Source organism: Grammomys surdaster, unplaced genomic scaffold (genome assembly GCF_004785775.1).
Source record: "Grammomys surdaster isolate TR1022 unplaced genomic scaffold, NIH_TR_1.0 130, whole genome shotgun sequence".
In the NCBI taxonomy this organism is placed as follows: domain Eukaryota; kingdom Metazoa; phylum Chordata; class Mammalia; order Rodentia; family Muridae; genus Grammomys; species Grammomys surdaster.
The window spans coordinates 6,515,960-6,526,629 of NW_021604588.1; the positions used below are offsets into that span (position 1 = coordinate 6,515,960).

At 41.0% G+C, this 10,670-nt stretch overlaps 2 protein-coding genes across 4 annotated transcripts in view; one reads left to right on the top strand and one right to left on the bottom strand.

Moving 5' to 3' along the window:
• Positions 1-7,881, bottom strand: part of Dars2 (aspartyl-tRNA synthetase 2, mitochondrial) — a 29,959-nt gene extending 22,078 nt beyond the window's left edge. Inside the window, exons 1-5 of the mRNA XM_028759080.1 lie at positions 7,630-7,881; positions 6,724-6,823; positions 3,439-3,505; positions 1,924-2,025; positions 1,417-1,512 (exon numbers count right to left, since the gene is read on the bottom strand). Coding sequence (XP_028614913.1) covers positions 1,417-1,512; positions 1,924-2,025; positions 3,439-3,505; positions 6,724-6,823; positions 7,630-7,753 — 489 coding nt within the window. The 5' untranslated portion in view covers positions 7,754-7,881. The remainder of the gene's footprint in view (positions 1-1,416; positions 1,513-1,923; positions 2,026-3,438; positions 3,506-6,723; positions 6,824-7,629) is intronic.
• Positions 7,882-8,410: 529 nt separating this feature from the next.
• The window catches only part of Cenpl (centromere protein L), a 17,300-nt gene continuing 15,040 nt past the window's right edge, over positions 8,411-10,670 (top strand). For 2 of the 3 annotated variants that reach the window (XR_003710265.1, XM_028759479.1), the window contains exon 1: positions 8,411-8,997. Coding sequence is in view for 1 of the 3 variants with exons in the window: in XM_028759471.1 (XP_028615304.1) it covers positions 10,465-10,485 (21 nt within the window). In the remaining 2 variants the exon portion in view is untranslated. Of the gene's footprint in view, positions 8,998-10,324; positions 10,486-10,670 lie in introns of those variants that run through there. The other variant, XM_028759471.1, reaches the window with a different exon arrangement.

Below are 10,670 nucleotides of genomic sequence, written 5' to 3' on the forward strand. Positions count from 1 at the left end.
CAAACCAAACCAAACCAAACCAAACCAAACCAAACCAAACCAAACCAAACCGAAGCCAAGAAAACAAAACCAAACAAAATCAAACAAACCAAAAACAAACACCCTCAACCCTAAAAGAAAAGTCAGCGAAAGCATGCTCACAGGTCAGTCTAATTTAGACAACCCCTCATTGAGACTCCTTTCCCATGGGATTCTAGGTTGGGCCAAGCTGACTTAAAACCAACCATCACAGTTAGTGAAGTACTTGTCCTGTGAGCACAGCCACCTGAGTTCAACCCTCAGGACCTAGGTGGAGAGCTGGGTGTGGCTGCGCCCACTGATTCTAGCACAAGTAGGTGCAGACAGGCAGATCCCTGGGGCTTTCTGGCCACTCAGACTATTCTCCTTGTTAGTTCCAGGACAGTGAGAGACCCTGCTTCCAAAAAAAAGGTGGACAATGCCTGAGGAATCACATTCAAGGTTTTCCTCTGACTTCCATGTGCACACATATGTGTACATGAGCACACACAGACACCTCAACAGATTAAAAGTTAGGTATATATTCCAGGCATAGTGGTGCATGCCTTTAATCCCAGCACTTGGGAGGCATAGGCTGGCAGAACTCTTGAGTTTGAGGCTTGCCTGGTCTACAGAGTAAATTCTAGAACAGTCAGAGTTACATAGTGAGATTCTATCTCAACAAAACAAAACAAATTTAAAAATTAGGTATATACACATTTATAATGGTGACAAAGTTAAAAATTATCTGGGTATAGATTTTTCCTTTTATTTATCTTTAAATCTGGTTATACTTAATCAGTGCTGGCTACCTCCAGCACGCTCTGAAACTTTTGGCTAAGATCATCTGTAATTCTATGATTAGTAAGTTAAGAACTACACTAAGCCGGGCTGGAGAGACGGCTCAGTGGTTAAGAGCACTGACTGCTCTTCCAGAGGTTCTGAGTTCAATTCTCAGCAACCACATGATGGCTCACAACCATCTGTAATGGGATCTGATACCCTCTTTTGGTGTGTCTAAAGACAGCAAAACTGTACTCATATACATTAAATGAATAAATAAATCTTAAAAAAAAAAAGAGATCTGTCTTCCAAGAAATACACGAAGCACACATTTTATTACTACTAGAAGTTTCAACTTAATAGGAAAAAAATTACCCTATGCAACTTGGTCATTCCCAAGCTAGATATAAATTTCCTTTCAACATCTTAAACAATAGCAATGGAAAAACTTGAACAACAGAATACTTCAGATCTTAAAGACAGAATCACATTTCAACCTGTCTGTACCTCAGGAACATAATAAGCTGTTAGTACTATAGAATAACTGATTAAAAAATACTCATTTTATAGAAGGTAAACATTTATTTAAATTTTCAATCACTTTCTAGATACTGGATTTGACTAACAAGACCTCACCTTCACAAAGTCTTTAATTTCAAAGGGCAGCTTTTTGCAGGCATTCAGGAGCTCGGCTGTTTTAGCTTTGATTTCAATCTCACCTGTTGGCATTTTCTTAGAAGAAAAAAAAAAAGAATTATTTTGAAAGTCATTTTTCAGGACAGGTATGCGATACATATTTGTAAAACACATGTATTCATATACATATATAAAATAGGTCAAGCTATATTGTAGATTATAAATAATAAAAATCTATATAATCTTTACATTATTGTTTATATTTGTGGCTCATAAGATATTATATCATATCAGCAAATATATCAGCAAATATCATTATGTATTTGTCAAGGTTGACAGACGTCTTTTTGTACATACTTAGACCGGTGTGATGACATCTGTGAGTTCATTTGTGGAACTGAGGAGCTTCAATGCTAAGTGCCCACAAGTGACTCAATCTATGTTGTTCATGTATACGCAGACACTGCCAATGTACAAAGGAAATGTTCCATTCCCTAGACTACTAACCGGATTCTCTTGTCCCGGAGGTCGGGAAATTACTGTCCCAGATACTCTCACCACAGACTCCACAGGGGCTTCACACAAAATCCTCCTCATAGATGCAGCTGACTGCAAAATAAGGGGTGGGGAGCAGTTCCAAGAATAAATGAATTTATAGAAATCTTTAGTAAGTCTACAGTTTAGAAAAATGATATTCACAGCTTACGTGCCGTAATGTTGGAGATATTTACAGCTTATGTTCTATAATATTGGAGCGGTATCGATGTTATAACAAGAGCTGGTAAATCCTACTGTCATTTTAGCTCCATAGAATACAGCCAGTAAGACCACCAAGAATGCCCCTCCGTCCTTTCTTTGATGGGCCTCACCTTAGAGTCCGTACTGCCATGGACTCTCAGCCTTCCTGCCTCAGCTTCCCAGGCACTGGGATTGTAGGTATGCACTACCATGCCCACCAGCTATTCTTAATTTTAATTAATTTATTAATTTTTGAGACAGGTTTTCACTATGTAGGTCTGGCTGTCCTGGAACTCACTATGTAGACCACTCTGTTTAGCCTCAAACTCAGAGATCTACCCACCGCTTTCACTTAAGTGTTGGGATTAAAGGCATATGCCATTATGTCCAGCTTGCCAGCTACCTTTTATTTTGAGACAAATTCTAAATTGTCAGGCTAGCTTTACTTTGTGTGTGTGTGTGTGTGCACGCGCGCGCACGCGCAAGCGCTTGTGTGTGCTCACATGCTTTCATGTATATGTGTGTATATATACATAGATAAATGCTGAAGATGACTTTGAATTCTTGATATTCTTGCATCTGCTTCCCACTGATATGATTATTAGTGTATGCTTCCATGTCTGTCTTATATATTTTTTTGAAAGATTATTCTTAGGTTGTTTTTTTATAAATTTCATCTTCACATTCTCAGTCCTTTATTGATTTCTTTGGTAGCTAATTTATTTGTTACATTTATTTTGTATGTGTGCACACACAGGCAACTCACATCAGTGTACCATGTGAGGAGGTCAGAAGACAACTTGTGGGAATTGGTTTTCTCCTTCTCCCATACTGGTTTTGAACTCAGGTTGTCAGGCTTGTCGGCAGGCACCTTTAGTATACCCTTGGGCTCCACATCCCCCCTTTGTGTAGTTCTTTACATATTACAGAAATTATTAGCTGCTTGCCTGAATGTATATGGGTGTAACACATACATGACTGCTTGGAAGCCAGTGAGAACACTGGCTTCCCTGGAACTAGAGTTACAGATGGCGGTGAGCTTCCGTGTGAGTGCTAGGACTTGAACCCTGGTCCTTACCAAGAGCAGCAAGTGCTCTTAACTGTTCTAGCCATCTCTCTAGTTCTTTAGTTTATTAGGTATTAATGTTGTATATAGTATTTTTTAGTTTTTATTAGTAGTTAATTCCTGAAATTAAAACTTCAAACATGTTGATCAAACTACTTAGCTTATACTACTATCTAATCAAAGTAGCTTTTAGATAACGGTAGCAAACCCTGTATTACCTCATCCTGGGGAATGAGAATTTGAACAAGACCGTGGCAATCTCTCAGAACTATGAAGGTGTTCTGCCTGAATAACGGGAGGAAAAAAGAATATTTTAGGATGAAGTCTCTCGGCTCAAAATTTAAAGACAAAACCAGTAATAAAAAATGTCATGTAATTTCTCCATTTTTATGATTATATACTTTCATAAGCTGCATTCGTGCAATTATCTTATGCCCCGCCCCTCTCTTTTTGAGAAAAGGTCTGGCCTTGTTGCCCATGAACCTGACATTTTCTTGTTCAGTTTCTTAAGTAGCTGAGATTATAGGCACATATGGCCACACCTGGCCAAACTCTTCTTTTCAACAAGGATTTTCATTAATTATTCATATACTAATTTGCTATATGTGACTCATTAATGACAAAGTAGATTTAAATTCTTCTTTCTTTTTTTGAGACAAGGTTTCACTCTTTGGTTGTAGCTGGCCTAGAATTCATGCCTCAAATTCACAGAGATCTGTTTGTCTCAGCCATCTCGGTGCTGGGATTAAAGATGTGCACCACCACACTTGGCTAGATTTCAAGTTTTCGAATGTGGAAGCATGCAATCACTTGTTTGCAGAGAAATTCCTAAAGGAGCTGTGCAGACCTGTGCCCTAGGCTCTTAAAGCACTATTTAGTAGCAGGTTGAGAAAGCAGTAAAGGTCTTTATTGAACTGGAAGTTGGAATCATGACAAAGAAAAGCCTGAAGACTACTTATCTTTAAAGATTCACTCTAATTTCAAGTATGTGTCTGTGTGTGGTATGTACATGTGAAATGCAGGGTTCCCAGAAGGCCAGTGGCCCAGGGAAATGCCCCAGGGGCTGGAGTTACAGGTAGCTGTGAGCTTGATGTAGACGCTGGGAACCCAATTCTGGATCCTCTGCAAGAGCAGTGTTGTCCTGAACTCCAGAGCCATCTCTCCAACCTCTGAAAACGTTTCTTGATCTTGCTTGCCACCATGAGAAGGAATTTCTCATAAAAGGGAATTGAAGACTATGGATTTTTGTCAACTAAGGCTATGAAGCAGTCATGAGATTTGATAGGTTCTGCAGAAGAGTTTTATTTCATCCTAATGCCCTTCTTCCTACTTGAAGAAGATGACAGACCATCTTTCTCACTTGCTACAGCATCTTACAGGAACTCAATACGCTAGAATCAAATAAACCTTGAGATTACAGTTGTAGTACATGGTCTGGAGTCAGCTTTAACTATGCCCTGTGTGCAAACAATGATTTACTAATTATGATGATTAGGGCTTCTTGACTTCTTCATTTCTACTGCAAAAGACACCAGCTACACTGTACTGGGGCTACTGTTCTTGAAACCAGTTGGCTATGAAGTCTCTTCTCTGAGGTAACTAATGTTCCAAGAAGGATCTGGACACAACAGTTTTAGACAACTTAGGAGTATGGTTTTACTTCTATATAATAACTAACAGTTAAATTGCTGGAAACTAGATATGTAGACACATGTCTTTAATCCCAGCACTCAGGTGGCAGAGGCAAGTAGACTTCCGTGGGTTCCAGGCCAGCCTGGTCTACATAGTGAGTTTCAGGCCAAACACTGTAAGACTCTTATCTCAAAACAAAACAAAAGGCTGCCATTGGAGGGTGTATGTGAAGTACTTGTGGAGGAAAAGTCTAAATTACAAAGTTTCAACCCAAGTCAGTGAGCTACATTAATCAGCTCAACACAAAAAAGAGCAAAATCAGGGCTGGAGAGATGGCTCAGTGATTGAGAGCACACTGACTGCTCTTCCAGAGGTCCTGAGTTCAATTCCCAGCAACCACATGGTGGCTCACAACCATCTGTAATGAGATCTGATGCCCTCTTTTGGTGTGCCTGAAGACAGCTACAGTGTACTCATATACATAAAATAAATAAATCTTAAAAAAAAAAGAGCAAAAGCTGTACTGGGCTGAATGAGAGCAAGCACTTACTTTATTTTTATTTGCCTATCCTTTCCTATAATGTCTATAACTGCAAAAATGGAATACATTCTATGAGTAAGTTATTATTATTTAAGAAAATAAAAATATTTTTCAATGGCTTAAGTCCTCACAAGAAAATTTTATTAACTTTCTAAACTTTTCTTTCACATTTTAAAATCCAAAGGAAATCTTTTAGAGAACTAGAAACATTTGATTGGGCATTTCCCTCCCTAAATTGAAAGAGATAACATATATTTTCTTTCTTTATTTTAAAGAGTTAATTTATAATGGGAAAACAAGGGCTAGAGAGGTGGCTCAGAGGCTTAGAGTGCTTCCTGCTCTTCTAGAGGGCCCAGCTTTAATTCCTAGCACCCAGATGGCAGCCCACAACTGTCCATAACTCTAGTTTCATGGAACTAGACATCCTTTTCAGGCCTCCATAGGCATCAGGTATGCATACAGCCAAACATACATACAGGCAAAATACCCATACACATAAAATAAACATAAATAAAAGTTCAAAAAAGAAAGAAAGGCAAAGCAATGGAATAACTATCTTCCAGTAATCCATCAAAAAGCAAATACGAAGGGAAAGAGAAGCAACAATCAATGTATATTCTCTAGGCCTTTTGGAAAGCAAGGAGGTATTCCTTTGTCCAATGCATGTGACTCTACAAGGGGGATACTGCAGACATCAAGGAAAAGAGTACAGTTAAAAAAGAATGTTACTATGGCAAAGCTCTAAGAGTCTACACTCACTCAGCACAGTGCTGACAGTTACATACAAGCAGGTTAAGAACAAGATTCTTGCCAAGACGATGTCTGCATTGAGCATGGTGAACACTCAAAGAGCCGAGGTAACTTCTTTAATGTGACAAACATCTACCCACATTTTGAACTTCTTCAAAGAATTACTGTGCTGATATGCTTCAGAACATAACAGATGAGCAACAACAAGCACAGCACTGGCCTTGAGCCTAAGGAATCGCTGCTCATGTTTTTAAGCTTTTTCTTTACTTACATTTCGAATAGAGTGAGCTTGCTCTCCTCTGCTTCACAGCTGGCTTACAGAATTCTAGTCTACTCCCAGTTACAGGTTATAAGAGCCTTTTAAAGTTAGCACAGGATTAGTTCAGTCCTCTGCTGGGTCTGGTTCTATCATTATACCTTTTAACTGATGATATCAGTACTTATTGGGAGTGACACTATTAGACTTTTTCCAAAACAGAACAGAAAAATGCAGTGACTTCTGAGAAACTACAAAAGTGGCAAATATTATTCTCTGAATGGATAAAAATTAGTGAAAGTTGGGACTTGTTTCCTCAGTTACCTTCGGTACTGAATCCATCCACACAGAGTGACTTCTTGGCCTAAGTGGGAAGAACGCAACTCTCCACACGTGTTGGTCCGAGCAACAAAGCTACTGAACTCTTTAAAAAGAGAAGGAAAAAGCAATTTAAAAGACAACAGTAAGAATATTTGTTGTTCTTTAAAAAATACTTACCATTCATGATATATTAGCTGTTTCAGATCAATGGGTGAAATTAATAAAAATTTTAAATTACACGTGGTGTGTGTTTATGTGTGTATACCCATAGGTATGGGGGCCCATATGCCTCGGTGCCCCTGTGGAAGTCAGAGGACATCTTTTTGGATTCTGTTCTCTTCTACTTACAATGTGGGTCTTGGGAGTGAACTCTGGTACTCAGGCTTGGCAGTAAGTGCCTGAAGCCACTGAACCATCTTGCTGGCTTGATGACATTTATAAAATAGCCTAGATTATACAATACCCCTATTGTGTTTACCCACAAAAGTGTCAAGGCCCAAGCAAATAACTGCCCTAAAGTAAAATTTTGCATTGTTTGGAAATATAAACCTTTTACATGACCTAGCACTTGAATGGACATAAAATGGCAACTGTTCATTTTGCTAAGTGAAATAAAATCTCAGAAATCACCTGTTTGACAGTGCAGTTACTATTTAGCTTTAGTACAACTACAGTTTATAACAATCATTTGTACTATTAAAAGTGTGGAAAAGATTTCATTTAAATTATTACTTTAGATTTTCTAGTAATAGCATACAATAAACAGACTATCTACCTTTTTTATAATCAAGGGGAAAAAACCCCTTGATTATAACTAATCAAGAGAATGAATGACCTGGTATTAAAACGAAGTTAGGATCGGGGGAAACAAGTTGTCAAAAACAGGCGGAAGCTCGTAGCTGCCTTCACCTGGAATTCTTTGTGAACTCAAAGCCAGATTTCTGGAAAGAGAACCCCAGATTGGCTGCATGGTCTTTCCGATGGGTCTGGATAAACCCCTGCATAGACGACTTAACCAAGAACCAAGATACATGTTGAAGTCCCGGGATCCGTAGAGACAATCACGAATCCCACGCTGCAGGTGTGGTGGTGCTCAAAACTCGGTTTTCGAAATATCAGGAACCCTTAAAATTCTAGTTCCCACGCAAATGCTTCCAGACCCTCCTCCGCAGAACGTTCAAGTATCTACAAAGTAGATTGATCTGCAAGGTCTCCAGAGCCCTTGGGTGAGTGGTTAGGGCAAACCTTTGCTTCCTTCAGTGCATCAGTTCCCACTTTAATTAAACAAGGCTGCGCCCGGAAGACATCAAAAGACCCCAAACAGCAGCGCCAGCGCCAGAGCGACCCCAGCCGGAAGGACGGTCACTAGGCGCACGTCCTCTCTTTATTCCCACGTTTCTCGAAGGTGACCAGGGCATAAGCAGAAACATAAGGAGGTACAGCCTTGTGTTTCAACTCTCCCAAACCTGGCGGCCCATCTTGAATTTTTCTGAAAGGTGAGGACGAGCAAATCCAAAGAGCTCTGAGGTTCGAACCCAGATACAAATCACATCCAGAAGCCAGTCCCTCTGACGCCCTGCGAGTGCCAAAGTTACGCAAGGATTTCGGCCAATCAGAGCGAGGGCGCCTCCGCCTTGTTTGTTGTGGGCGGAAGTTTGCGAGAAAGTTTCGCACCGGTTGGAAAACGGAAGAGCAACGCGGCGCAATAGGGAATTTGAGGCTATTGATTGAAGCCTCCAAGCCTTGCCCTCAGTTAAAATGGCGACTTCAGTTGCTAATTTACGTGAAATCGGCGGGCCACAGGAGCGGCTTTCCGCGTCGGCCGCAGGGCAAGTCGGGAAATGATTTTAAACTGGAGGGCGTGGCGTGTGTGGAGTTGCGCCGTTGTGGAACGGAGGTTTCAAGTCTACTTTTTTGATCGCAGGAGAGCTCTGGAGAAGGGTCTTTGGCGACTCCCTATCTTTCGTGGGCCGGCGGCAGCTTCGGAAGAGTGAGGGTCGCAGAGCGGGGCTGCTTGGGAAGCGGAGCTGTTTCTCTCGGGGTGAAGTCGGTGTTGCTCGCGCCTGGGGGAAGCTAGGTTCCCTCCAGGGCTCCTGATGTCTCTTCTGAACTCACCGGGGATTGCTTCGGTTCTCTCTTAGCCGTCATTGTGGCCGCTTTCTTTTTCTTAAAAAACCAAAACCTTTCGTCTTTCGTCTCGACGTAGTCTTGGAGCCAGACTTGAAGAATGCTTCGTGAATCCGGAATGAAGGACAGTGTCATTACGACATAATTTTGGTAAGAGCTTTTGTGTGAGTCCTCGACTGGCCATGTACTGCTTTTATTTCCGTTGGGTGGCGGTTGTCTTTGCGATGCTTTTGTGTATTTAGATGGGTACAAACAGAAGTTAGCATTCAAGTGAGCGTTGGAATGGGAGCAGTGGGTTGACTTTTGTGACAATATTGCAGTGATTAACTCAGGGAGTTTCTTCATGACTAACCCCAAGAAAAACTACTGAGTTTTAGTCGTGTGTTAGGAACCGAGTACAAGAAAATTGGACCAGAGATGTAGTTCTGTGGATACTTGAAAGCGGCTGATAGGGATCGTTTGTCACAGGCATAAGATTCAAAAGAGGTGCAGACTTGAAAAATACTTAGAACCTTTCCTCCTGTCAACTGTCAACACAGTAGCTTACTTAATGGGGTCGTTTGAGGAGTGAACAGTAGTACCAGATATGTCCTCGCACTAGGGAGGCTGATGAGGCAAGAGAATTGCCGCGAGTTCTAAGGCCAGCCTGGGCTACACAGAGAGACTGTCACTCGATATAAACAAAACAACCCCAAACAAAAGGAAAACATTCATTAAAGGCTTAATATTTGTTAAGTGCTTACAAACATGCCTGGAAAGTAATGTATACTTAGCAATTATTGTACCAATTAGCATACTTTAAGGAAAAATTCTGTATAAACAGAACTGATGAAGACTTCTATCTAAATAGTAAACAAGGGGGGAGGGGGGGGAGGAGGTGGTGGCATCGGGAAGATGCTGCTTTCTGAAGTAAAGTTAAACTGATGGAAGATTTTTAACAGAGGGGTTTGGATAAGTGGGACCTGCGTGGCTGCTATGGACAAGAAGAACTTGTAAAGAGTCAAAAATAATAAAAAGACTAGGAGTTCTATCAAACCAAGACTGCTCTGATGAGAAAGCCAAGGGTGTCTCTAAAGATAAAGACACATTCCAGAAGTTGGCCTGGGACCTCCACAGGTATCAGAATCAAAGGAGCTGCAGCTTTTCCAGGCAGCAGCAGCTCCAGTTCTTGGTTCCTAAGCCCCGAAGGCAGGCAGGACAAGAGGTGGTACTCTTAATCCAAACTTCCTGAAAGCAACGAGAAAGGGCAAGACAGGACCGCTAATCTTAAACCCACTGAAGTGCACATTAGTGGGAGGTTCGCCAGGAGTGTGGCTAAGGCTCACGTCATGGAAATACTTTATGCCTGTGGGAAAATGAAAAATGTTTATTTAAATGTTGCATCCCTGTCTGTGGTGCTTTTTATTTTATTTCTTTAATACTTATTTCTGTGTGTGTTCATGTACTATGACGCAGCTACATTGCTGAGAGGACAAGTTACAGCAGTCAGTTCTCTCCTACTGTACGTACAAATTCCAGGATTTGAACTCAGGTTGTTTAACTTGGCTGCAAGTTCCTTTATTGGCTGAGCCATTTCACCAGTCCTGAAGTTTTGAGAATCCAGATAAAACTACGAAGATGCCAAAGCCCACTGAGGAGGTATTAATGGCAGGAAATCACTGTTCCCCTAATATAGACAACTGGCTCTTCCAGGTGATTTACCCTCCGTAGAGAATGTTGTCACCCTTCTCCTGTGGCACACCACTCCTGAGGAGGAGGAAATGGCCATGCCCCCTGAGGTACATGTGTGTGTGTGTGTGTGTGTGTGTGTGTGTGTGAGAGAG